Below are 27,122 nucleotides of genomic sequence, written 5' to 3'. Positions count from 1 at the left end.
TATATACGACTTTCTTTACAATAGATACGTTTCAGAAAGCAGTGAGATGCAGATGAGCGCCGTCGGGACGAGACGGAAGAAAAGCTGCCGGCTGCAGGTCAAAGTTCAGTCTGGGATTTCTTTGCATAGGATTGGATGACAGCATCTCATCACTGACACGAGCCGTGTGCTGAAAATACTCGCTTTGTGGAGAGAAACGTGCACCGAAGCGTCTTCATGTCTTTGCTGCTGATGCGCTCTGGGAAAACCTTTAATTAGCTGCTGGTTTGTCCCCCCTCCCTCACCCTTCCCCCCCCCCCGGAGATGTCTGCAGTGTGAAGAGGCCCAGGTGGACAGGTGTCCAGTGAAGGCGAAACCAGATATGTCTCGTCTGATTGTTTAACTATGTCGTTATGAGAAGGAATAAAAAATCTGATCCCAAACTATTTCTTTCTTCTTCTCTCTGCAGCGTTTATTGTTTATTTTTTTTGGTTATTTTTGTCATTATGTTGAAATGTTTTTATTTCCTGCTAATAAAATTTAAAATCTATTGTTGAAATAAATATTAACTCTATTGGTTGCCTTCATTCTTTACATTATTACTCACTTTAATTATTCTATTTTATTTATCATCATTTATTAATACTATTTCCTTTAAATTAATATTATTTATTTCTACCTATTGCAGCTAATTTATTGTAGTTATTTATTCTTCCAGTCTTTTGACTGGTAATGGGACGTGTGTTTCTGGCTCCTGACTGAGCGCGATGGGGACTAGCAGGTCACGTGGATCGCTGTCCGCTGCAACACACCTGGTACAAATCTGTGTGTATTTAGCAGACACGTCTGAGTCAGGTGTGTTGCAGCAGGGACACTCAGAAAACCTGCAGGAGCAGGACTGAGGCTCCCTGATGTAGACTGACCATCTTCTGACCGTTCTCGGCATGTTTGGTAAATGCAGATGATTCTGTTCTCCTGGAAACGGCGGATTTTATTTCCAGGATGGAGTTCAGGCTAGTTTGTAGTAACGGCTGCGAAGTGAAGGAACCAGGATGAAAATGTTCTGCGGAAGTGAAACGAGCTTCAGTGGGACTGAGAGCAGATGTGGAGGAAGATGTCGCCAGCTGCGCAGCTTCATCTTGACGTTTGGCCACCAGGTGTCAGCGTTCCCCATCACACTGCAGCTCACATCCCACCGCATCAACAACACACAGCTGCAGACATGGGTGTGTTCTCCAGTACAGGACCGATCATGTGACCCAGCAGAACCAATGACAAGAAAGTCTGAACTGATTGATTTAGTTTGCTGCAAAAAAGAGAAAATATATCACAGATAAAATAAAAAAAACGCTTTTCTGAGGTGACACATAAATGAACATCTAAAACCTGGAGCTGGTCAGAAGACGGAAGAGACACGTTCTGAAGAAGTTCTGCCGTACTGAAGAACACACCCATGTTTTCCAGATTTAGACGTACGATAAAGACGTGTTTCCTCTGCATGAAATGTAAATAAAAACATCTACATGTCATCAGGTCACATTTTCTCCTCAGTAGAAGAAAAGTCTGAAACCAATACTTTTCATCGTTTGATGGAAAATATGAGCGTATTGTGAATCTGAAGCAGCAACAGGTCTGTAAAACGCTGGAAGAGGAGCAGCAGAAGGCTGGAAACGAAGCGTCGCTGCATCAGATTCACAATCAGCTCATGAGAAGCGAAAACGTCTCGGTTTCATCGCCTGACGTGTTGTTTATCTGCTACTGGAGAGAAAACAGAAGCTGATGAGATTCATCAGTCACTTAGAGAAGTTTGTGTTTATATTCCAGGCAGAGGCGTGTGGTTTTTACAGGACGGGCGGAGAGTTAGTTCCAGATCGCCTCAGCAGTCAGTGCCGTTCTGCTCAGAAGAGGTTCAGCACACTAACAAACAAACAAACAAACAAAACTTGAAAACAATCTGACATCAGTAACAGTCTGAAGTAGTGGGTGGAGGGGAGGGGGACACTTAGCTGCCCTGCGCAGGTTGAGGACGAGGTAGAAGTCATCCTCGGAGTGATCAGAGAAAACATGGCGGCTCGCCTTCCACGTCCACAGACACAAATCCAAAGATAGAAACCTGGAAACACGAAGATATTCCCTGCAAGGACGCCAGCAGACAGGCAGGAGATTCAAACGGGTCGGGATCGCGACCCGCCTCCTCCTCAGGACGTCAGCCGTCGGGTCAGAAGTTAGAAAAGCTGTAATTTACAGATATGAACACGGCGGCGGAGGAACGCCAACACCTTGGTTCTCCGTCCCGGTGGAACCCTCCCTTCCTGGTCCGGTTCCTGATTCAGCTGTTGGAAGGAGGTTCTGGGCGGGGGGAGATGGAGGACGGGGGCCGGGACGAGGTGGAGGGGACTCCTCTTCTGGTTCGATCTCAGTAACGGTGCGTCTGGTGGGAGTACTGGGAGCTCTGCTGGGAGGAGGAGGAGTATCCCATGGTGCTCTGGGGCTGAGAGGAACCTTGGACGTTACTTTGGTAACCAAGGCGGGATCCAGAATGCTGATGGAGACAGAGAAACAGGAGGATTGATCAGTTCATTCTGTTTGTTCAACTTTTCTCAGAATTTCCTAAAAGCCTGAAGACACACGTCTTCGAAAAGACAAAGTGATGAGAGGATCGTTACAGATCTGCTCTCTGGTTCTCCTGCCAGGACAGCTTCAGCATCACGTTGCTTCATGTTCATCTCACTATTAAACACCACAGATCCATTCATTATAACATCGGATTAAACACTGAAAATCAGTCCAATACAGACGTGATGTTTCCATGCAGACGTGACGTTTCCACGTAGACGTGACGTTTCCATGGTAACATGAAGTTTCCATGCAGATGTGATGTTTCCATGCAGACGTGACGTTTCCACGCAGACGTGATGTCTCCACGCAGATGAGACGTTTCCACACAGATGAGACGTTTCCACACAGATGGGACGTTTCCACACAGATGAGACGTTTCCACACAGATGTGACGTTTCCACGTAGACGTGACGTTTCCATGGTAACATGAAGTTTCCATGCAGACGTGACGTTTCCATGCAGACGTGATGTCTCCACGCAGATGAGACGTTTCCACGTAGACGTGACGTTTCCACGTAGACGTGACGTTTCCATGGTAACATGAAGTTTCCATGCAGACGTGACGTTTCCATGCAGACGTGATGTCTCCACGCAGATGAGACGTTTCCATGCAGACGTGATGTCTCCACGCAGACGTGATATTTCCACGCAGACGTGATATTTCCACGCAGACGTGATGTTTCCACACAGATGTGACGTTTCCACGTAGACGTGACGTTTCCATGGTAACATGAAGTTTCCATGCAGACGTGACGTTTCCATGCAGACGTGATGTCTCCACGCAGACGTGACGTTTCCATGCAGACGTGATGTCTCCACGCAGACGTGACGTTTCCATGCAGACGTGATGTCTCCACGCAGACGTGACGTTTCCATGCAGACGTGATGTCTCCATGCAGACGTGATGTCTCCATGCAGACGTGATGTCTCCATGCAGACGTGATGTCTCCACGCAGACGTGACGTTTCCATGCAGACGTGATGTCTCCACGCAGACGTGACGTTTCCATGCAGACGTGACGTCTCCACGCAGACGTGATGTCTCCACGCAGACGTGACGTTTCCATGCAGACGTGACGTCTCCACGCAGACGTGACGTTTCCATGCAGACGTGATGTCTCCATGCAGACGTGATGTCTCCATGCAGACGTGATGTCTCCATGCAGACGTGATGTCTCCACGCAGACGTGATGTCTCCACGCAGATGAGACGTCTCCATGCAGACGTGATGTCTCCATGCAGACGTGATGTTTTAAGCCTCAGCTGTCAGATTCAGAGGCTAAAATTATCTAAAAATGAATGTATGAATAAATAAAGCAGCATAAAGAGCAACCAGAAGTTTGTAGAAAGAGATCTGAGTCTCAGAGCTTTCATCAGTGAAAAGACAGATCAGCTCTGTCAGCACCACCTTGTGGACCGTAAAGGTTTATTCAGCTGGAGGACGTGTGCTGAGTGGACACAGTCACACATATATACACCTGGATATTTAAAGCCGTTTCAGAAGCCAGACCGAACCGGAATAGACAGACCGAACTGAACTGAATGGAACTGAAATGAACTGAACTGGACTTGACTGGACTGGACTGGACTGGACTGAATTCTACTGGACTGGACAAGACTGGACTTAACTGAACTGAACTGAACTGAACTGAACTGGACTGGACTGGACTGGACAAGACTGGACTTACTGAACTGGACTGGACTGGATTCTACTGGACTGGACAAGACTGGACTTAACTGAACTGAACTGAACTGAACTGAACTGGACTGGACTGGACAAGACTGGACTTAACTGAACTGAACTGGACTGGACTGGATTCTACTGGACTGGACAAGACTGGACTTAACTGAACTTAACTGAACTGAACTGAACTGAACTGAACTGAACTGAACTGGACTGGACTGAACTTAACTGGACTGAACAGGACTGAACTGGACTGGATTCTACTGGACTGGACAAGACTGGACTTACTGAACTGAACTGAACTGAACTGAACTGAACTGAACTGGACTGGACTGGACTGAACTGAACTGAACTGAACTGAACTGAACTGGACTGGACTGGACTGAACTGAACTGGACTGAACTGAACTGAACTGGACTGGACTGAACTTAACTGGACTGAACAGGACTGAACTGGACTGGATTCTACTGGACTGGACAAGACTGGACTTACTGAACTGAACTGAACTGAACTGGACTGAACTGAACTGGACTGGACTGAACTTAACTGGACTGAACTGGACTGAACTGGACTGGATTCTACTGGACTGGACAAGACTGGACTTACTGAACTGAACTGAACTGAACTGAACTGAACTGAACTGGACTGAACTGAACTGGACTGGACTGAACTTAACTGGACTGAACTGGACTGAACTGGACTGGATTCTACTGGACTGGACAAGACTGGACTTAACTGAACTTAACTGAACTGAACTGAACTGAACTGGACTGGACTGGACTGGACTGGACAAGACTGGACTTAACTGAACTTAACTGAACTGAACTGAACTGAACTGGACTGGACTGAACTGGACTGAACTGGACTGGATTCTACTGGACTGGACAAGACTGGACTTAACTGAACTTAACTGAACTGAACTGAACTGAACTGAACTGAACTGGACTGGACTGGACTGGACTGGACTGGACTGGACTGGATTCTACTGGACTGGACAAGACTGGACTTAACTGAACTGAACTGAACTGAACTGAACTGAACTGAACTGAACTGAACTGAACTGGACTGGACTGGACAAGACTGGACTTAACTGAACTGAACTGGACTGGACTGAACTGAACTGGACTGGACTGAACTTAACTGGACTGAACTGGACTGGACTGGACTGGATTCTACTGGACTGGACAAGACTGGACTTAACTGAACTTAACTGAACTGAACTGAACTGAACTGAACTGAACTGGACTGGACTGGACTGAACTTAACTGGACTGAACAGGACTGAACTGGACTGGATTCTACTGGACTGGACAAGACTGGACTTAACTGAACTGAACTGGACTGGACTGGACAAGACTGGACTTAACTGAACTGAACTGAACTGAACTGGACTGGATTCTACTGGACTGGACAAGACTGGACTTACTGAACTGAACTGAACTGAACTGAACTGAACTGGACTGGACTGGACTGAACTGAACTGAACTGGACTGGACTGAACTGAACTGGACTGAACTGAACTGAACTGGACTGGACTGAACTTAACTGGACTGAACAGGACTGAACTGGACTGGATTCTACTGGACTGGACAAGACTGGACTTACTGAACTGAACTGAACTGAACTGAACTGGACTGAACTGAACTGGACTGGACTGAACTTAACTGGACTGAACTGGACTGAACTGGACTGGATTCTACTGGACTGGACAAGACTGGACTTACTGAACTGAACTGAACTGAACTGGACTGAACTGGACTGGACTGAACTTAACTGGACTGAACTGGACTGAACTGGACTGGATTCTACTGGACTGGACAAGACTGGACTTAACTGAACTTAACTGAACTGAACTGAACTGAACTGAACTGGACTGGACTGGACTGGACTGGACAAGACTGGACTTAACTGAACTTAACTGAACTGAACTGAACTGAACTGAACTGAACTGGACTGGACTGAACTGGACTGAACTGGACTGGATTCTACTGGACTGGACAAGACTGGACTTAACTGAACTGAACTGAACTGAACTGAACTGGACTGGACTGGACAAGACTGGACTTAACTGAACTGAACTGGACTGGACTGGACTGGATTCTACTGGACTGGACAAGACTGGACTTAACTGAACTGAACTGGACTGAACTGAACTGAACTGAACTGGACTGGACTGGACTGGACTGGACTGAACTGGACTGGACTGGACTGGACTTCATTGAACTGGACAAGACTGGACTGAACTTAACTGGACTGAACAGGACTGAACTGGACTGGATTCTACTGGACTGGACAAGACTGGACTTAACTGAACTGAACTGAACTGAACTGAACTGAACTGAACTGGACTGGACTGGACTGAACTGGACTGGACTGGACTGGACTTCATTGAACTGGACAAGACTGGACTGGACTGGACTGAAACCCGGACCTGTTTTTGCAACTGGACTGGATCAGAAAGGAGGACTTGCTGAGTTGCAGATTCTGGTTCTGTTGAGCAGCAGGATGTGTGTAGAACTAACCTGGTACTCTGACTGCAGAACACCGGTACCCGAGGAGGCCCCCGAGGGCCCGATCCGAGGTTTCTTATTGGGCGGGCCTTGATCCTGACCGTGCTGCAGTCCCCCACCGGCGGCGGTCCCCGAGGCCCCGGTAGTTCCGTTGGTCTGAGCAGAGCTCTGCTGGGAGGGGGCCTGCTGGGGCGCCGTCTGCTGCTGGTTCTGGGCCTGAGTGTGGCCTGTGGTCTGCTGGTGCTGCTGGGTCTGGTTCTGGTCAGAACACACCAAGGACAAGCTGAAGAAGGCCAGGCCTGGAAAACCAGGACTAACAGGAGGAGACACAGTCTGGAAAAGCAGGACTAATGGGAGGAGACACAGTCTGGAAAAGCAGGACTAACAGGAGGAGACACAGTCTGGAAAACCAGGACTAACGGGAGGAGACACAGTCTGGAAAACCAGGACTAACGGGAGGAGACACAGTCTGGAAAACCAGGACTAACGGGAGGAGACACAGTCTGGAAAACCAGGACTAACAGGAGGAGACACAGTCTGGAAAACCAGGACTAACAGGAGGAGACACAGTCTGGAAAACCAGGACTAACGGGAGGAGACACAGTCTGGAAAACCAGGACTAACGGGAGGAGACACAGTCTGGAAAACCAGGACTAATGGGAGGAGACACAGTCTGGAAAACCAGGACTAACGGGAGGAGACACAGTCTGGAAAACCAGGACTAACAGGAGGAGACACAGTCTGGAAAAGCAGGACTAATGGGAGGAGACACAGTCTGGAAAACCGGGACTAACGGGAGGAGACACAGTCTGGAAAACCAGGACTAACAGGAGGAGACACAGTCTGGAAAACCAGGACTAACAGGAGGAGACACAGTCTGGAAAACCGGGACTAACGGGAGGAGACACAGTCTGGAAAACCAGGACTAACAGGAGGAGACACAGTCTGGAAAACCAGGACTAACGGGAGGAGACACAGTCTTGAAAACCAGGACTAACAGGAGGAGACACAGTCTGGAAAAGCAGGACTAACGGGAGGAGACACAGTCTGGAAAACCAGGACTAACAGGAGGAGACACAGTCTGGAAAACCAGGACTAACAGGAGGAGACACAGTCTGGAAAACCAGGACTAACGGGAGGAGACACAGTCTGGAAAACCAGGACTAACGGGAGGAGACACAGTCTGGAAAAGCAGGACTAACAGGAGGAGACACAGTCTGGAAAACCAGGACTAATGGGAGGAGACACAGTCTGGAAAAGCAGGACTAACAGGAGGAGACACAGTCTGGAAAACCAGGACTAACGGGAGGAGACACAGTCTGGAAAACCAGGACTAACGGGAGGAGACACAGTCTGGAAAACCAGGACTAACGGGAGGAGACACAGTCTGGAAAAGCAGGACTAACAGGAGGAGACACAGTCTGGAAAACCAGGACTAATGGGAGGAGACACAGTCTGGAAAACCAGGACTAACGGGAGGAGACACAGTCTGGAAAAGCAGGACTAACAGGAGGAGACACAGTCTGGAAAACCAGGACTAACAGGAGGAGACACAGTCTGGAAAACCAGGACTAACGGGAGGAGACACAGTCTGGAAAACCAGGACTAACAGGAGGAGACAGTCTGGAAAAGCAGGACTAACAGGAGGAGACACAGTCTGGAAAACCAGGACTAACAGGAGGAGACACAGTCTGGAAAACCAAGACTAACAGGAGGAGACACAGTCTGGAAAACCAGGACTAACAGGAGGAGACACAGTCTGGAAAACCAGGACTAACGGGAGGAGACACAGTCTGGAAAACCAGGACTAACAGGAGGAGACACAGTCTGGAAAACCAGGACTAACAGGAGGAGACACAGTCTGGAAAACCAGGACTAACGGGAGGAGACACAGTCTGGAAAACCAGGACTAACAGGAGGAGACACAGTCTGGAAAACCAGGACTAACGGGAGGAGACACAGTCTGGAAAAGCAGGACTAATGGGAGGAGACACAGTCTGGAAAAGCAGGACTAACAGGAGGAGACACAGTCTGGAAAACCAGGACTAATGGGAGGAGACACAGTCTGGAAAAGCAGGACTAACAGGAGGAGACACAGTCTGGAAAACCAGGACTAACAGGAGGAGACACAGTCTGGAAAACCAAGACTAACAGGAGGAGACACAGTCTGGAAAACCAGGACTAACAGGAGGAGACACAGTCTGGAAAACCAGGACTAACGGGAGGAGACACAGTCTGGAAAACCAGGACTAACAGGAGGAGACACAGTCTGGAAAACCAGGACCAACAGGAGGAGACACAGTCTGGAAAACCAGGACTAACAGGAGGAGACACAGTCTGGAAAAGCAGGACTAACAGGAGGAGACAGTGGAAAACCAGGACTAACAGGAGGAGACACAGTCTGGAAAACCAGGACTAACGGGAGGAGACACAGTCTGGAAAACCAGGACTAACGGGAGGAGACACAGTCTGGAAAACCAGGACTAACGGGAGGAGACACAGTCTGGAAAACCAGGACTAACGGGAGGAGACACAGTCTGGAAAACCAGGACTAACGGGAGGAGACACAGTCTGGAAAACCAGGACTAACGGGAGGAGACACAGTCTGGAAAACCAGGACTAATGGGAGGAGACACAGTCTGGAAAAGCAGGACTAATGGGAGGAGACACAGTCTGGAAAACCAGGACTAATGGGAGGAGACACAGTCTGGAAAAGCAGGACTAACAGGAGGAGACACAGTCTGGAAAACCAGGACTAACAGGAGGAGACACAGTCTGGAAAACCAGGACTAACGGGAGGAGACACAGTCTGGAAAACCAGGACTAACGGGAGGAGACACAGTCTGGAAAACCAGGACTAATGGGAGGAGACACAGTCTGGAAAAGCAGGACTAATGGGAGGAGACACAGTCTGGAAAAGCAGGACTAACAGGAGGAGACACAGTCTGGAAAAGCAGGACTAATGGGAGGAGACACAGTCTGGAAAAGCAGGACTAACAGGAGGAGACACAGTCTGGAAAACCAGGACTAACAGGAGGAGACACAGTCTGGAAAACCAGGACTAACAGGAGGAGACACAGTCTGGAAAACCAGGACCAACAGGAGGAGACACAGTCTGGAAAACCAGGACTAATGGGAGGAGACACAGTCTGGAAAAGCAGGACTAATGGGAGGAGACACAGTCTGGAAAACCAGGACCAACAGGAGGAGACACAGTCTGGAAAACCAGGACTAACAGGAGGAGACACAGTCTGGAAAACCAGGACCAACAGGAGGAGACACAGTCTGGAAAACCAGGACCAACAGGAGGAGACACAGTCTGGAAAACCAGGACTAACAGGAGGAGACACAGTCTGGAAAAGCAGGACTAACAGGGGGAGACACAGTCTGGAAAAGCAGGACTAATGGGAGGAGACACAGTCTGGAAAACCAGGACCAACAGGAGGAGACACAGTCTGGAAAAGCAGGACTAATGGGAGGAGACACAGTCTGGAAAACCAGGACTAACAGGAGGAGACACAGTCTGGAAAACCAGGACCAACAGGAGAAGACACAGTCTGGAAAACCAGGACTAACAGGAGGTGACACAGTCTGGAAAACCAGGACTAACAGGAGGAGACACAGTCTGGAAAAGCAGGACTAACAGGAGGAGACACAGTCTGGAAAACCAGGACTAATGGGAGGAGACACAGTCTGGAAAAGCAGGACTAACAGGAGGAGACACAGTCTGGAAAAGCAGGACTAACAGGAGGAGACACAGTCTGGAAAACCAGGACCAACAGGAGGAGACACAGTCTGGAAAAGCAGGACTAATGGGAGGAGACACAGTCTGGAAAACCAGGACTAACGGGAGGAGACACAGTCTGGAAAACCAGGACTAACGGGAGGAGACACAGTCTGGAAAAGCAGGACTAACGGGAGGAGACACAGTCTGGAAAAGCAGGACTAACAGGAGGAGACACAGTCTGGAAAACCAGGACTAATGGGAGGAGACACAGTCTGGAAAAGCAGGACTAACAGGAGGAGACACAGTCTGGAAAACCAGGACTAACAGGAGGAGACACAGTCTGGAAAACCAAGACTAAGAGGAGGAGACACAGTCTGGAAAACCAGGACTAACAGGAGGAGACACAGTCTGGAAAACCAGGACTAACGGGAGGAGACACAGTCTGGAAAACCAGGACTAACGGGAGGAGACACAGTCTGGAAAACCAGGACTAACGGGAGGAGACACAGTCTGGAAAACCAGGACTAACAGGAGGAGACACAGTCTGGAAAACCAGGACTAATGGGAGGAGACACAGTCTGGAAAAGCAGGACTAATGGGAGGAGACACAGTCTGGAAAAGCAGGACTAACAGGAGGAGACACAGTCTGGAAAAGCAGGACCAACAGGAGGAGACACAGTCTGGAAAACCAGGACCAACAGGAGGAGACACAGTCTGGAAAACCAGGACTAACAGGAGGAGACACAGTCTGGAAAACCAGGACCAACAGGAGGAGACACAGTCTGGAAAACCAGGACCAACAGGAGGAGACACAGTCTGGAAAACCAGGACTAACAGGAGGAGACACAGTCTGGAAAAGCAGGACTAACAGGGGGAGACACAGTCTGGAAAAGCAGGACTAATGGGAGGAGACACAGTCTGGAAAACCAGGACCAACAGGAGGAGACACAGTCTGGAAAAGCAGGACTAATGGGAGGAGACACAGTCTGGAAAACCAGGACTAACAGGAGGAGACACAGTCTGGAAAACCAGGACCAACAGGAGAAGACACAGTCTGGAAAACCAGGACTAACAGGAGGAGACACAGTCTGGAAAACCAGGACTAACAGGAGGAGACACAGTCTGGAAAAGCAGGACTAACAGGAGGAGACACAGTCTGGAAAACCAGGACTAATGGGAGGAGACACAGTCTGGAAAAGCAGGACTAACAGGAGGAGACACAGTCTGGAAAAGCAGGACTAACAGGAGGAGACACAGTCTGGAAAACCAGGACCAACAGGAGGAGACACAGTCTGGAAAAGCAGGACTAATGGGAGGAGACACAGTCTGGAAAAGCAGGACTAACAGGAGGAGACACAGTCTGGAAAACCAGGACTAATGGGAGGAGACACAGTCTGGAAAACCAGGACTAATGGGAGGAGACACAGTCTGGAAAACCTGGACTAACGGGAGGAGACACAGTCTGGAAAACCTGGACTAACGGGAGGAGACACAGTCTGGAAAACCAGGACTAATGGGAGGAGACACAGTCTGGAAAACCTGGACTAACGGGAGGAGACACAGTCTGGAAAACCTGGACTAACGGGAGGAGACACAGTCTGGAAAAGCAGGACTAACAGGAGGAGACACAGTCTGGAAAACCAGGACTAACAGGAGGAGACACAGTCTGGAAAACCGGGACTAACGGGAGGAGACACAGTCTGGAAAACCAGGACTAATGGGAGGAGACACAGTCTGGAAAACCAAGACTAACGGGAGGAGACAGTCTGGAAAACCAGGACTAACGGGAGGAGACACAGTCTGGAAAACCAGGACTAACAGGAGGAGACACAGTCTGGAAAAGCAGGACTAACAGGAGGAGACACAGTCTGGAAAAGCAGGACTAACAGGAGGAGACACAGTCTGGAAAACCAGGACTAACAGGAGGAGACAGTCTGGAAAACCAGGACTAACGGGAGGAGACACAGTCTGGAAAACCAGGACTAACAGGAGGAGACACAGTCTGGAAAACCAGGACCAACAGGAGGAGACACAGTCTGGAAAACCAGGACCAACAGGAGGAGACACAGTCTGGAAAACCAGGACCAACAGGAGGAGACACAGTCTGGAAAACCAGGACTAACAGGAGGAGACACAGTCTGGAAAACCAGGACTAACAGGAGGAGACAGTCTGGAAAACCAGGACTAACAGGAGGAGACAGTCTGGAAAACCAGGACCAACAGGAGGAGACAGTCTGGAAAACCAGGACTAACAGGAGGAGACAGTCTGGAAAACCAGGACCAACAGGAGGAGACAGTCTGGAAAACCAGGACTAACAGGAGGAGACAGTCTGGAAAACCAGGACCAACAGGAGGAGACACAGTCTGGAAAACCAGGACTAACAGGAGGAGACACAGTCTGGAAAACCAGGACTAACAGGAGGAGACACAGTCTGGAAAACCAGGACCAACAGGAGGAGACACAGTCTGGAAAACCAGGACTAACAGGAGGAGACAGTGGAAAACCAGGACTAACAGGAGGAGACACAGTCTGGAAAACCAGGACTAACAGGAGGAGACAGTGGAAAACCAGGACTAACAGGAGGAGACAGTCTGGAAAACCAGGACCAACAGGAGGAGACAGTCTGGAAAACCAGGAATTGTGCCTGAAAGAAACGTTTTCCAGAACCAGTGAACCAACAGAAGGATGTCCTGGATCTGGATTCTCACCTTCTCCGTTTTCTCCTCTGCCTCGTCTTCGTTGAGAAACTCCCGCTTTGGGTACGGGATCTGACAGCCGGCAAACACACTGCGGAGAAAAACCATCAGGTTCAGGACTTTCTGCAGCAACATGGAGGTGGGAAAAGATCTCCGTGGAAACCAGGATCTCACTCTGTGGTCGGTAGCGGGTCCTCCAGGAAGTAGGGGTCCTGCAGCGCCTGCTCGGATGTGATCCGCTTGGTGGGATCCATGGTGAGGAGCTTCTGGAGCTGATGGCAGAAAACAGAGTTAGAAACGGTTTGAGTCTCTGGAGACCTCCTGACCATCAGCTGGACTAAAACCAGGAAAGTCTGGGAGGAAAACGTGCTGGACTTTGTGGGAGCAACCCGGAGAGGCAGCAGCTCAGATCTGCTGGGATCCAACAAGCTCTACGGATAAATCATGGTGGTCTCTTTCCTGTCCTCACCACCCCAACTGACCCAGAACCAGACCCAGCAGCACCAGTAGAACCGTCCTCCCTGAACCGGGCTCTGCTGGAGGGTCTTCCTTCCCACTCTCACCTTGTGATACTGGCTGGAACTGGTAATACTGGGAAGTTCCCTGAGACGATGTTGTCACAGTGCTGCTGTTTAAATAAAGCTGAACCAAATCCTCATGAAGCAGCCATGAAAAGATCCATCAGGACCATCGGACGGATCCAATTCTTCCTCTTTTCCTTCTCGCCTCAATCTTCGGACATGGAAGGTTCCAGACTGGGAAGAACCAGCTCCCAGTTTGTCTTCACAAAGCCGATCCTGTCTCTCACCTTCCCATGATGCACTGGGAGACGTCCCATGATGCACCGGGACACGTCCCATGATGCACCGGGAGACGTCCTATGATGCACCGGGACACGTCCCATGATGCACCGGGAGACGTCCCATGATGCACCGGGACACGTCCCATGATGCACCGGGAGACGTCCCATGATGCACCGGGACACGTCCCATGATGCACCGGGAGACGTCCTATGATGCACCGGGACACGTCCCATGATGCACCGGGAGACGTCCCATGATGCACCGGGACACGTCCCATGATGCACCGGGAGACGTCCCATGATGCACCGGGACACGTCCCATGATGCACCGGGAGACGTCCCATGATGCACCGGGACACGTCCCATGATGCACCGGGACACGTCCCATGATGCACCGGGACACGTCCCATGATGCACCGGGACACGTCCCATGTGTGCTCCTTTCCTCTCCTTGCAGAAATATCTGACATAGTTTTTTTCATATTTCTGACTCTTCCATCTGGTTCCAAACTTCGGGCTCCTTGGTGGTTCTGATGGGGATTCTATGGCATCATATCAGTTCTGGGCTTCGTGTTTCAGTAAGAAGGTTCTGGTGATCCAGGTCCTGGAACATGGTTTGGTTCTGGGTGGCTCATGTAGCAAGTTTAGGTGAGTGTTCTGGAAATGAGTGTGTATGGAAGGATAAAGAGTGTGTGTGTGTGTGTGTGCGTGTGTGTGTGTGCGTGTGTGTGTGTGTGTGTGTGCGCGCGTGCGTGCGTGCGTGTGTGTGTGTGTGTGTGTGTGCGTGTGCGCGTGCGTGCGTGCGTGTGTGTGTGTGTGTGTGTGTTCATACCAAGAGGAAAACTTTGCTGTCCGGTTTGACTTTATGCTTCTCCATGTATTTGATCAAGCTGCTGTTGGCGTACCTGTCGGACCAGAACACACACGCTCAGCTCCACATGTTCTCTCTGATGAAGCTCAGATCTTCACATCATCACACTCACGTTGTCCTCCGGAAATCCTTCTGCAGGGTGGGATACTCCGGCATCTTCCTGATGTCCTCCCAGTCTTTATCTGTGGAGCAGAGGAGAAAACGGTGTGGAACTGGAACTGAGGCGGTGCAGAAGTCAGGACCTCTGTGTGCACACCTGCAGGGAAACCCATGACGCTGAAGATCCGGTCCAGCTGGTCGTGATGGAAGGGGTTACTGGTCTTTATGTCTTCCTGACGACAGTGAAAGATGGGCTCTGACGTTAGCAGCTCTGCGAAGATGCAGCCGATCGCCCAAATATCTGGAACAGACACAGGTTCGGACATTTCTTAGTGTTTGTGGAGCAGGTGAAGAGTCACCTGCCTGACTCATCAACCCGTTCTCAGTCTCCTTGTTCTGACTCAGATGTTGTGATTTAACCCTTTAACTCCACCAGATCACCACTAGGTTCTAGTGTGTAACTGCGGATGGATACTTTACGCTTCAGGTGATCTACAGAATCAAATCAGATCAAACTTTATTTATAAAGAACTTTTCCGACAATAAAATGTAACACAAAGTGCTTCAAACGATATAAAAGCACAACAGAGTAATCCATCAGCCGCGCCCTTCCCACACACTCAGACATTACACACACACACACACACACACACACCCATTTCCAACACACATGTTAATCATCACACATACACCTAATGACATGTTGCTGAGTACAGCGGAGGCTGGTAAGGAAACGCAGGAGCACAGGAGCCGTCGGCAGGAGTCGACCAGACCGCAGCTGCACGGGCACCAGCACGTGCACCTGTACGTGCACCTGCACGGGCACCAGCACATGCACCAGTCAAAAGGCCGCTGACGTTAAAGGGCCCGCCGCCGCCATGGCCAACCTGCCACCCGGCACAGAGGACTCTGATGAACACTGGAAAATATGCTAAAATTCTAAAATACATAAGGATATTAGAACAGAAAGACTTTAAAAGAACATTAGAAGCAGTAATATCAATTATATAAGTCACATTAAATTAGAATAAAATGTTGCTAAAAGGAGCCAGGTTGAAATGAATAAATGAAACATCCACACGAAGTGAAATCCACGATGAGTTTTAGCTTCCTCTCTGCAGGAAGCTAAAACTCTACCCGTCCAGGATGTTTACAGTCCAGACACAACAGTCGTGTTTATCCAGACTATAGCAGCAGGGTCTAAAGTCAGTCCTAGAGGGCTGCTGTCCTGCAGGTTTTCCATGTATCCCTGCTCCAACACACCTGACTTCCATTAAATGGATCTATCGGCTGATGAAGTTCTGGACAATGACTGATTAGTCAAGTGTGTTGGAGCAGGGATACATGGAAAACCTGCAGGATTGTAGCCCATGAGGACCCCTGCTTTTTACAATAAGTCTACCATAAGACCATTATTTATTACATTTACTACCGTGTTGCTAAGCGACCTGTATTTTCACCTGGACATGATGACGAAGACGCTTCCTGTCAGACCTTCCACCAATCAGAGAGCTTAAACTGTCCTGGAGTTTTAAGGGTTAATGTCGAACTGCTGAACTGTATCTGATCCTGTTTCTGAGTCACATCAGGTGTAAAGGTGTGTAGGAGCCACACTGACAGGATCCCTCATGTTCCAGGTTGTGTTCAGGTATGAACAGGTGGACACGCCTGCTGGGGGTCATCCAGACCTGCTCAGCCGCCACCATGGGTTCAGAGACTGCTCCAATCAGCCTCAGACCTTCAGCTGATCCTCACATACTCACCGATAGCTTTGGTGTAGTGCCGGGCCCCCAGCAGCAGTTCCGGGGCCCGGTACCAGAAGGTGACCACCACAGGGTCCAGGTCTGCCAGAGGCTTGAGGGGAGAGTTGAAGAGTCGGGCGAAACCCATGTCAGCTGCAGGGGGTGCACAGAAGACAGACAGGCTCTATCAGAGAGACGTGATGGATGAAGGCTGGCCCCTGTCTAAGGCTGCATTCAGGGCCACACGCCAGAAACACGCTTCTCCAGGGCCAAACGCACTGATAGCAGTAGGACTCAGATGTGATTGTCTTTAGGTCAGAGTTTATGTTGCTTGGTGTTCAGTTCCACGTTGGGTTCTTCATTTAGGAACACAAACAGCATTAAGTTCTGGTCCGGCAGGAACACAAATGTTCCCCAAACTGTTGGGAAGGTCTTCACCTGCCTGGTGATGAAACACTGAAGCAGGAAAACATGCAGAACCTGCAGAACTACAGCTGGAACTTCTCAGGGTGGAAAACCGACAGCTGTCAGGTTCTTCTGCATATCTGCTATAAAAAAGGAGAATTTCTGTGTTTCCGCAGAAAATGCCTGAATAAAACATCAACAGACGTTTCTGTTAACCTCTTCTTCTTCATGAGTCTGATTATTCCTGCCTCGCGTCTGAAATGATGAATATCAGCTAAAGTCACCTAGAAATTAGTACAGTAGTACTAATAATGAGTACAGTAGCAGTAGGAATGAGTACAGGAGACGTCTCTGTAACCAGCAGAGTCTCTGCTTTCATGACGTCGTGTTTATGTGGAGAAATGACCAGAAGTTCTAAGTGGACTCTGATGTTCTCATGTTTCCTGTTTGGGGTTTGAACTGAGTTTGGCTTGGATGCCGATGCTGGTCGAGTCTTTTAGCCGAGTTTCTACCTGTCATGTTGCTATGTTACATGTTAGCGTTCCTGCTTTGCTACATGTTAGCATTGCTTCTATGCTACATATTAGCATTGCTGCTTCCTGGTGTCCACTCATAGACTGTATATAAAAGATGGGCGGCGCCTCGGTGACGTCACCCGTAGGTTTCTGAAGAGCTGAACTGAAGCTCGGTGGGCGGTTCCTACCATCACCATCTTGGCAGGGGCATGCGCGTCGTCTCGCCCGGAAAATACAAATATGGGCAAAGAGGTGGAGCTGAGAGGGGGGCTGTGAGCGTCATGGTGGATGATTGACATCGAGCGAACTCCGAGCTTTCTGTAGCTAAGAGCTAACCGAGCTAACCTGGAGATAACAGGAGCTAACCAGCTAACGGAGGTAAGTGGGCTAAAGCTAAGTCACGTTGTTAACCGGCTAAAAACCGCGGTTGTTCTACGTTCTTCTTACTTGAAGCGGGAGATCGGGAACCGGTCAATCGAAAGGACACGCCCCTAAATATGCCGAACTTCCAGATTAAATTACTTTAAAACGGGCGAGTTAGAAAAAAATTCACTCCCCCGACAGTTGCCATAAAGGGAAACCTGACCTAATAAACCTAAAATGGATTTTTTATACCAGGCTGTATACATGTTTATTCTGCTGTAAACATGTTTATTTCTGCTGTAAACATGTTTATTTCTGCTGTAAACATGTTTATTCCTGCTGTAAACATGTTTATTTCTGCTGTAAACATGTTTATTTCTGCTGTAAACATGTTTATTCCTGCTGTAAACATGTTTATTTCTGCTGTAAACATGTCTATTTCTGCTGTAAACTTGTTTATTCCTGCTGTAAACATGTTTATTTCTGCTGTAAACATGTTTATTCCTGCTGTAAACATGTTTATTTCTGCTGTAAACATGTCTATTTCTGCTGTAAACATGTTTATTTCTGCTGTAAACATGTTTATTTCTGCTGTAAACATGTTTATTTCTGCTGTAAACATGTTTATTTCTGCTGTGAAGTTGGTCTTTTTAACATGGGAGTCTATGGGGATTTGCTCTGTTTTGCAGCCCGTAGTGGATGAAGGGGGAACTGCAGTTTTATGCACTTCTACATAGGCTTCACTTTTCACCGCCGACGGCTCCGTCCATCTTTAATATACGGTGTCTGCTGCTTCATGCTGCCTCAAAAATGGCCATAAACCTGATCATGTTCTTACGGAGGACGCTGAACTCTGACCTGCACCATTTAGACCAGCAGCAGTTGTTGTACTGGAACAATAACCAGGAACACAGGGTCTAAAATTAGACTTTGCCCTTCAGCAGTCCCTCAGTCAGTTATGTAACTACTGATCGGGGCCAATTGTTAAAGACCCCCTGCACACACAGGTCAGCATCCTCATCCTCCTCCAGAAAACTAAACACACAAGAGAAAGTCAGATTTTTACCTATTTTGACTCTCCCTCGTTCAGGACCTTCTCCCATCACCAGGATGTTTGCTGGTTTCTGTGGAAGACAGAGACAAACATGAGGTTTTGCACCGCCAGCTGGTCGCTTTACACATTTCTGGGATGAATAAAACGTTTCTGATCGAACCCAGAAATGTGTCGCCCACACTGCAGCTCCATCGCTTACCCAGACTGAACTATTGAATATTGAACCCGGCAAGCGCATGACCAGGTCTGTCAGCCATTTTGTGAGAGAGAACTAAAAGTCAGCAAAGCACACACATCTGGAATGAGGTCACACACACACACACACACACATGGCTGCTATCATCCAGTCTGGGAGTAGAAATCTTCTTCCCTGTAGGATTTCTATCACCTGATTCTAGAGAAGGATTCCACAGGTGTGTCCATAGTCTTCTTCTTCTTCTTCTTCTTCTATGCTTTTGGAGCTGGTCTTTGAGAAGAGTAGCTGAAACTGGTCTACGGAGGTTTTCCAGCGTTTCTACCATCCAGGAGGTTTACAGTCCAGACACAACATGTAGTGTTTATTCAGAGACTCTAGATGGTAAATCCACTATTATTTATCACATCTTCATCACCATCACCACCATGTTGCTAAGAGACCTCTATTTTCACCTGGACATGATGATGAAGACACTTCCTGTCAGACTTTCCACCAATCAGAGAGCTTAAACTGACGGTAACGTCCAATCAGGAGCAGCCAAAGATCAACAAGTGATGAGAAAAGCAGGAAAATAATGATCCTCTATGGCTGGAATAAAGCCAAGAAGATGTTTGGGATGCAGCTGAGGTGGAGGTGCTGCAGTGAGGACAGCAGGTACAGTTGTGCTCATATTTATTCATACCCTTTCATTAAAGAAGGAAAAAAAAACAACAGCTGCCTGTAAAATAAGATTAAATTGACTAAAGTAATAATAATTTTTTTTATATATATAAAAATCATGACATTATTTTCTAATTCTGGTTCAATAGAAATATTTTTTTTAAAAGCAAACAAATAAGATAATTTATTACATATTACATCAGTCATAAAGTAATATTTAGTTGAACAATGCTTTAATGTTTCCGCTCCAGTCAGGTGTTTTCTGTTCCTCTCAGTCAGACTTCTGCACCTGTTGACAGGTATTTTGTCCCACTGTTCAACAGAAATGTCTCTAATTTGTCCAGGACACATTTGGTTTTTTTTTTCACTTTCTTCAACTCAATTAAATGAAAAAACAGGGTCTTATATAACTAAATTATATTTTTGTACATTTTTAGTTCTTGTTCCTTTTTTAAGTCTCCAGTTATTTGAGTGACTGTTGTAAATTCAGCTTTTCTTTAATGAAAGGGGATGAAGACATATGAGCACAACTGTATATTGTAGCAAGAAGAGGAGTGGAAACTTGGAAACAGTGTGTGTGTGTGTGTGTGTGTGTGTTTCAGACATGAGAGAATGATGTGCAGATGAGAAAAGGCTTGTTCACTGCTGGTCTATGTGTGTTATTTCTACAAACTTCTGGTTGCTCTTTATGCTGCTTTATCTGTTCATACATTCATTTTACATCATTTTAGCCTCAGAATCTAAAAAGACGTCCCTCCCTTGGAGCAAGAGGGTCTGATAGCAGCATACAAGGAACACCAAGAGGAATTCTGGGAAAAGGAAATGCTGCTGCTAAGAAGAGAGATGCATCATGGGAGAGAACTGTCTTGTTAACGTGGAAGTCAAACTGGAGCATGTGGGTTAAAATGTTAGTGGAAGGATAAAAGATTTCCTGAAACAGACTGAATCCTTCATGACAGGAGGAGGAAGAGGACGGTGAGGAGACACCATCTGCTCCAACAGGGGAAAAAACAGCAGATCTCTCCGCTGGATTATTTATGGAGCTCTGGCTTCAGACATGTGGAGAACTTTCCTCAGAACTCCCCACGCCATCGTCTCTCCAACCTGTTGGAAACGTGGGGGGGTTAGGGAATCTGAGGGACCAGAAAACAGTTCAGTTTGATGAGATGTTGATCAGGAGATGAAAGATCGTCTATCAGAGCTCCTAAAATCCTCTTTACATAATAACAAGCCATGTCTGACAGCTGCTTCAGGTGGAGGAGAAGCTTCTCTACAGGAAACCTGCCGGTGGAGCCGGTTACCACGGTAACGGTCAGGGCCAGCCTCACCCGGAACAGAAAACCCAGATTTTCCCTCAGGATCGACATACTCAAGAGTTTCTGGTTTTTAGGGATGGCCACGGGGTGAACGTTAAGTCTCAGCTAGAAACCTGTTTCCTGATGATCTCCATGGTTATTTCTCCTGCTGTGGGCTGATGTGTGTGTGTGTGTGTGTGTGTAGATACAGGAAAGCGTCATTCGGCTTTCTGCCCGCTTGCCGTGCATCGTCTCCTTCCAGTCAGACAGTCTGCTGAGCCAACGTCGACCCTCAGATCTGCCTGGCAAATGCATCGCGTTGCCATAGCAACAGCACTAATAAGGCGGTGCATTATTCACCGCCACAACACGACGCTGCGATCGGCAGACAGACAAGCGTCCCGGGAAAGGCTGGAGGAGTGATGATCATAGAAACGTCCCAGCTGATGGACCACACAACGGCAGCTGCTCCAGATGTTTACAGTTAGAGCTAAAAATACCAACTGGGACAGTCCTTCAAGTTTATTTACAACTGGTTTGTTTCAGAAATGGATCAGGGCCTGAGGGAGAACATCCTCTGTCCCACTGAGGACGGGGAACTGAGTCCTCAGAGACATGGCCGCTTTGCAAAACAACCTTTCTCTGAACAGCTGAGACACATCAGGAGATCCAGAGCGAGCCTGTCAACCATAGAACAGGTGATGAGGAAGCCACGGCGTCCGCCTCTGAAACACAGTCTGACTGCGAACGTCTCACACAGTCAGGCGGCGCCGTGACGGATCTGGGACACAGCTTCTGTTTGCAGCTGCTGGTTTCTCCGCTGCTCTGGTTTCATTTCCCAGATCTTTCCTCACAAAGCAACGAGCTCAGATTCACAGTCAGAGCCGGTTCTGTTGGAGAACCGCTCTGCAGAAAACCGTCTCGCTTCACCACACAGGCTGGTTTTAGGTTAACTTCTACCAAACTCACTGAAACGATGACGGAAACGTTCGACCAGTTTGATGCAGAAACACGTCTGGAACGAGTCGGACACGCCGTCCATGCTGTCCACAAACTATTCCACATCTTCATCCAGGTTTCCACTCAGAACATTTTAAATGAGCTTTGGTCCAGAGAAGACGGCGTGTTTCTGGATCCTCTTCACATATGATGGAGCTTTAACCTGCATGTGTGGATTTCAGCCTGAACTGGGTTCACACTGGTTTCTGGAAGCTTCCTGAGTCCATGCACTGGTTTCCAGTAGAATCATGATGTCTGCTTTTATTCCAGAAGGTTGCCACCGTCCAGCTTTATCCCATGCGCACAGAGACTCCTTCCGATTCTCTGAATCTTTTGATGAGATTATAATTTATAAAATTATTTTTCTGAAATTCCACATTTTTGGACCCAGTTTGTCTCAGACTGGTGAAGCTCTGTCCATCTGAGAGACTCTGCCTCTCTGGGATGCTCCTTTTATACCCAGTCATGTGACTGAGCTGGCACCAGTTAACCCAGTTAGTTGTCAAACGCTCCTCCAGTTGGTTCTGGTTAGTACTTCTGTTGCTCCTGTTCCGGCTGCTGACAGACGTGTTGCTGCATCAGATTCACAATCAGCTCATATTTTCCATGAAGCGGTATCTTCTACTGGGAATAAAGTTGGCTTGGCGAGATTTATTCAGGTTTTATTTATATTTCTGGTTGTAAATCTTACTGCGAGAAAAACTGCTGACCAGGAGGCCTGTTATCGTTTATCCAGTAAAAAGTTTCACCGCGAAGCATCGATGTTATGAAATAACGGAGGTGATGTAAACCTCGTCTGGCAGCTCCTGCATTGTTTCCAGCAGTCAGGTGATCGCTGATGTGCACATGCACGATGGATTATATCGATCCTGTGAAAAAACACATCTAACCTTCAGGAAGGTGACTTGCTAAGTCAGCAGCTTGCCTCGGCCAGCCATGTAGGGCGGTGGGCTCTGTGCGAGCTGCAAGCTCTTACATAACCCTTGGGAGGGGGGGCACCTCTGCTGGGACAGCGAGCAGGGGAGTGGCAGGGCCAGCCGATGGGGGATGGGCACATGCCGTGGTCCAGAGACGCAGAGCTTATGTAACAGCGAAATACTGCAGCTGTGCTCAGATCCTGTTCAGCTCCTCCGACTTGAACACACGAGCAGGACGAACTCCCCCCCCACTTCTCATTTATCAGTCTGAGCCGACACAGAGTCAGACACCTGCAGAAAGCAATCCGCCCAACAACAAGACGGACAGAAGCCGGGCAACAATGGCAGGAAAGCCCGGCTACGCGGCGCTTTATCAGCGCAGAGAAAATAGTTCCAGGAGTCCGGATGTGTTGGTGCGAAGATAAGACTGGTGTGACCTTCAGGGACCAAAACAAGCTGCTGCTGCTGTGGGAGAGTTTCTGCTGCACAGTTATCAGCTTTGTTAACTCCACTCTGGTTCTGGTTCTGGTTCTGACAGCCAGAGCCATAAAACACCTGACACACAAACACAGAGCTGTCAGCGCCCATCTCTGCAGGTTAAAAACAGACTGAGGAAGAATGGCAGCCATGTTGCGGGTCGCGTTGCGCCGCGCTGAGAGCAGCTTCGGCTATTTAAGGCGTCCGGTTACAGAGCAGCAGCGTGGCGGAGGTGTCGCTTCGCACTCCCTCTGTTTTTCTTATTAAACTGCTAATAAGACATTAAACTGTCAGCTCCCTTACCACTTACTTGCTTTACTCTCAGCTCAGACACATTAAATAAATCTCAAAGTTTCATCTGAATCTGTTTTATTTCACGTTTTAAAAGAGTTTCTGCAGCTTTCGACTCAGAACCCGATGCTGCTGGAGGTGAGTGCTGCATGGATCCTGTTTTCAGGAGCAGCATATCTGAGATAGTTCCATCTCCAACATGAAAAATCATCAACCTTTTTATCTGTGGAGCTCCTCAAGGCTCAGTTTTAAATCTAATTTACTCTGAAGCTCTTCTTCACACCCAACCAGGACACGATTTCTCTAATCCAAGCAGAAATCAGGCAGTTAAAGCACAAATAACAGAGGAACAACTATTTCTATTATGTTGATTTAATTCTGGTCAAAGGTCAAATTCACATTGTTAACATTTTGATGAAATAGACGCGTTTTATAAGCAAATACTGTTTAGTGTGAACATTTACTACTAAGATCCCGACTGGCGAGCTTGCGTGTGCGGCTGAACCACGGTTGGTGTGTTACTAAGAGGGATTGTGAAATGGGCAGCAGGTGAAACATGTGTGAGACTCGCTGACTGAAACGAGTGTGGTGTTGCACATGACGGCGTTTGCAGCATGGCAACTTTCTGACTGACTGAAATCTGTCACACAAATAAACGCTGTATACAAGCGAAGAAATGAAAAAGTTCATGCTGCCAGTAAAACAATGTGAACAGGGGATCAAGTAAAAAGACATTTAAAGACATTAAAAGGCAATCAAAAAATAAATCTGCTTGTAATAACCCAGATAACTCTAAGAAATGCAGAAACTGAAAAACACTTGTTGGGTCTCATTTAATGACGGCAGAGTGGAAACCTAATAACCGCCACCATCCGGCACCACATGGCGTTTAGGACTTGAATCGCACATCTGGGGATTCCAGCTGTGACACTGTCACCTGCAGGTGTTTGTGAGTCCTCTCCACACCCACCCTGAGTTCCTCCAACGACTCCAAACTGCTGGAGAAGCCACATGTTCGGATGATTGTTTCCTCGTTCATCTCAGAAAGATTCACACGAGCGTGAAAATGGTGTTTTCTGTGTCTCCTTGCTTTGTTTCCACGTCTCCTCCTTGTGACTGTAACAGCAGCCATGTGCACAATCACACACAGACTGTCTGCAGGTCCTTTAGAGACGTGGTAAATATAGACACAGTTTCTATCAGCAGCATAGGTCTCAGGTTGGATAGATCACATGACAGAATAGCGTGTCAACGCCTCATATTGCATATTCATTGCAGCAGACGCACTAACTGGACGCAGACGTGTTATTTGGCATCTTTGAAAGACGCAACCTGCAGTGAGGCTGTTAGTAAATCAGTTGTACTTTTTTCTGCGTGCACAAAGAATTTGCACATGTTTTAGTCCACGCAGCCCTTTAGTAGATCCAGGCCATAGTCTCACCAGCTTGTCAGAACTGGTTGTGAACCAGTTTAGTTTTCTCATGCGGCCCTTTGGGTAAAGCAACTGCCCCCTCTGAGCTGAACTCACAACTGACTATTCCTCCTGTCCTCATGTCACTGCACTGGCCTAAATGACGAGTTTAAAATTCTTCTGCAAATATTTAAAGCAGGTGCAGCTACGCATCGTAGAGCTCCTCTCCTCTTCTAACAGGGCTAAAGTCTTGGATCTGCAAATCCACCCTTCCCTCGTCTAGAAGGGGAGGAAAGGAGGACCATGATTTTCCTGTGGCGGTTTATCTCAGACTCATCTTTTATTAATATCTTCAAGCCTAAGTTAAAAGCTTATTTATATTCTAAAACCTTCTGCACTTTTAAAACCTTTTTCTTTTCATTTCCTTAAAGCATCTGGCTTCTGATTAATGTCTTTTTCTGTTATTGCCTTTGCTTCTTGTCCTGCAGTTCCGTCAACTTCAAATACATTTGATTGGATTTATGGATCAGCTGATCAAACTGAAGCTTCTGGAAAAAGAAACAAACGATGATGAAACCAGCAGACTGAAACAAGCTGAGATCACAGAGGCAGAAGGAGGTCATACTACCAGGCGAGGCAAGTCCACCACAGTCAGAGTGTAGAATTATTTTAGTTTAATTATTAAAAATTTGGCCCATATTGATAAAGATTAGGATGCATTTTTTTCTGCTAAGAAAAATACTTATGCCAACCCTAAAAATGTCCTACAGCTGATATCAGCTGAGGCAGATTGAACATCTCCTACGGGAATATTAAAGTCTCGTAATCTCAATGACAAACTGGGCTGTCCACCTGGATTTACCCCGGCTAACAGGTCGGAGCCTCCAGCTGGATAATTCCTGCATGTGTGGTTATCTGTCAGATGCTGCCAGTTACTTAACCCTGACCGATGATCAATGAGCAGCTACTTATTGTAGGAAGACACATCGCTTGGTCTGTTCCGGAAGGATCGGATCACCGGCATCAAGCAGAGAAAACACGTACGTTGTGTTTAACAGCGACAGAAAGAACGTTTCCATGTGAACAATGGGACTGAGCAGCGGTGGAACCAGAAGAAAACCACTGATCTGTGAGGCCGACTGGAGAAAAAGGATTCGGTTTGCTGGGAACCATGAAGACCGGACTCCAGACCTGGAGGACGGTCATGTGGTCTGATGAGTCCACATTGACCCGGTTCCAGAGCTGGTCTGATGAGTCCACATTGACCCTGTTCCAGAGTGATGGGAGCAGGTTCAGGTCTGGGTACAGGTCTAGGTTCAGGTCTCTGTCTAGGTCTAGGTACAGGTCTAGTTTCAGGTCTAGTTTCAGGTCTAGGTACAGGTCTAGTTTCAGGTCTAGTTTCAGGTCTAGGTACAGGTCTAGTTTCAGGTCTAGGTTCCGGTCTCGTCTAGGTCTAGGTACAGGTCTAGTTTCAGGTCTAGGTACAGGTCTAGTTTCAGGTCTAGTTTCAGGTCTAGGTTCCGGTCTAGGTACAGGTCTAGTTTCAGGTCTAGGTACAGGTCTAGTTTCAGGTCTAGGTTCCGGTCTCGTCTAGGTCTAGGTACAGGTCTAGTTTCAGGTCTAGTTTCAGGTCTAGGTACAGGTCTAGGTACAGGTCTAGTTTCAGGTCTAGTTTCAGGTCTAGGTACAGGTCTAGTTTCAGGTCTAGTTTCAGGTCTAGGTACAGGTCTAGTTTCAGGTCTAGGTACAGATCTAGTTTTAGGTCTAGTTTCAGGTCTAGGTACAGGTCTCTGTCTAGGTCTAGGTACAGG

General features: G+C 47.9%; 1 protein-coding gene across 1 annotated transcript in view; it reads right to left on the bottom strand.

Annotated features, from left to right (window-relative positions):
- Window positions 1-304: 304 nt before the first annotated feature.
- cdk19 (cyclin dependent kinase 19) overlaps window positions 305-27,122 on the bottom strand; it is a 67,844-nt gene continuing 41,026 nt past the window's right edge. Inside the window, exons 5-13 of the mRNA XM_079255244.1 lie at window positions 19,078-19,135; window positions 16,750-16,881; window positions 15,144-15,287; window positions 15,000-15,069; window positions 14,849-14,921; window positions 13,389-13,486; window positions 13,227-13,305; window positions 6,803-7,048; window positions 305-2,521 (exon numbers count right to left, since the gene is read on the bottom strand). Coding sequence (XP_079111370.1) covers window positions 2,396-2,521; window positions 6,803-7,048; window positions 13,227-13,305; window positions 13,389-13,486; window positions 14,849-14,921; window positions 15,000-15,069; window positions 15,144-15,287; window positions 16,750-16,881; window positions 19,078-19,135 — 1,026 coding nt within the window. The 3' untranslated portion in view covers window positions 305-2,395. The remainder of the gene's footprint in view (window positions 2,522-6,802; window positions 7,049-13,226; window positions 13,306-13,388; window positions 13,487-14,848; window positions 14,922-14,999; window positions 15,070-15,143; window positions 15,288-16,749; window positions 16,882-19,077; window positions 19,136-27,122) is intronic.

The sequence above is a fragment of the Telmatherina bonti genome, assembly GCF_933228915.1.
Source record: "Telmatherina bonti genome assembly, chromosome: 16".
Classification (NCBI taxonomy): Eukaryota; Metazoa; Chordata; class Actinopteri; order Atheriniformes; family Telmatherinidae; genus Telmatherina; species Telmatherina bonti.
The sequence above is the reverse complement of the archived record's forward strand: the minus strand, read 5'-3'. Positions and strand labels throughout refer to the sequence as shown.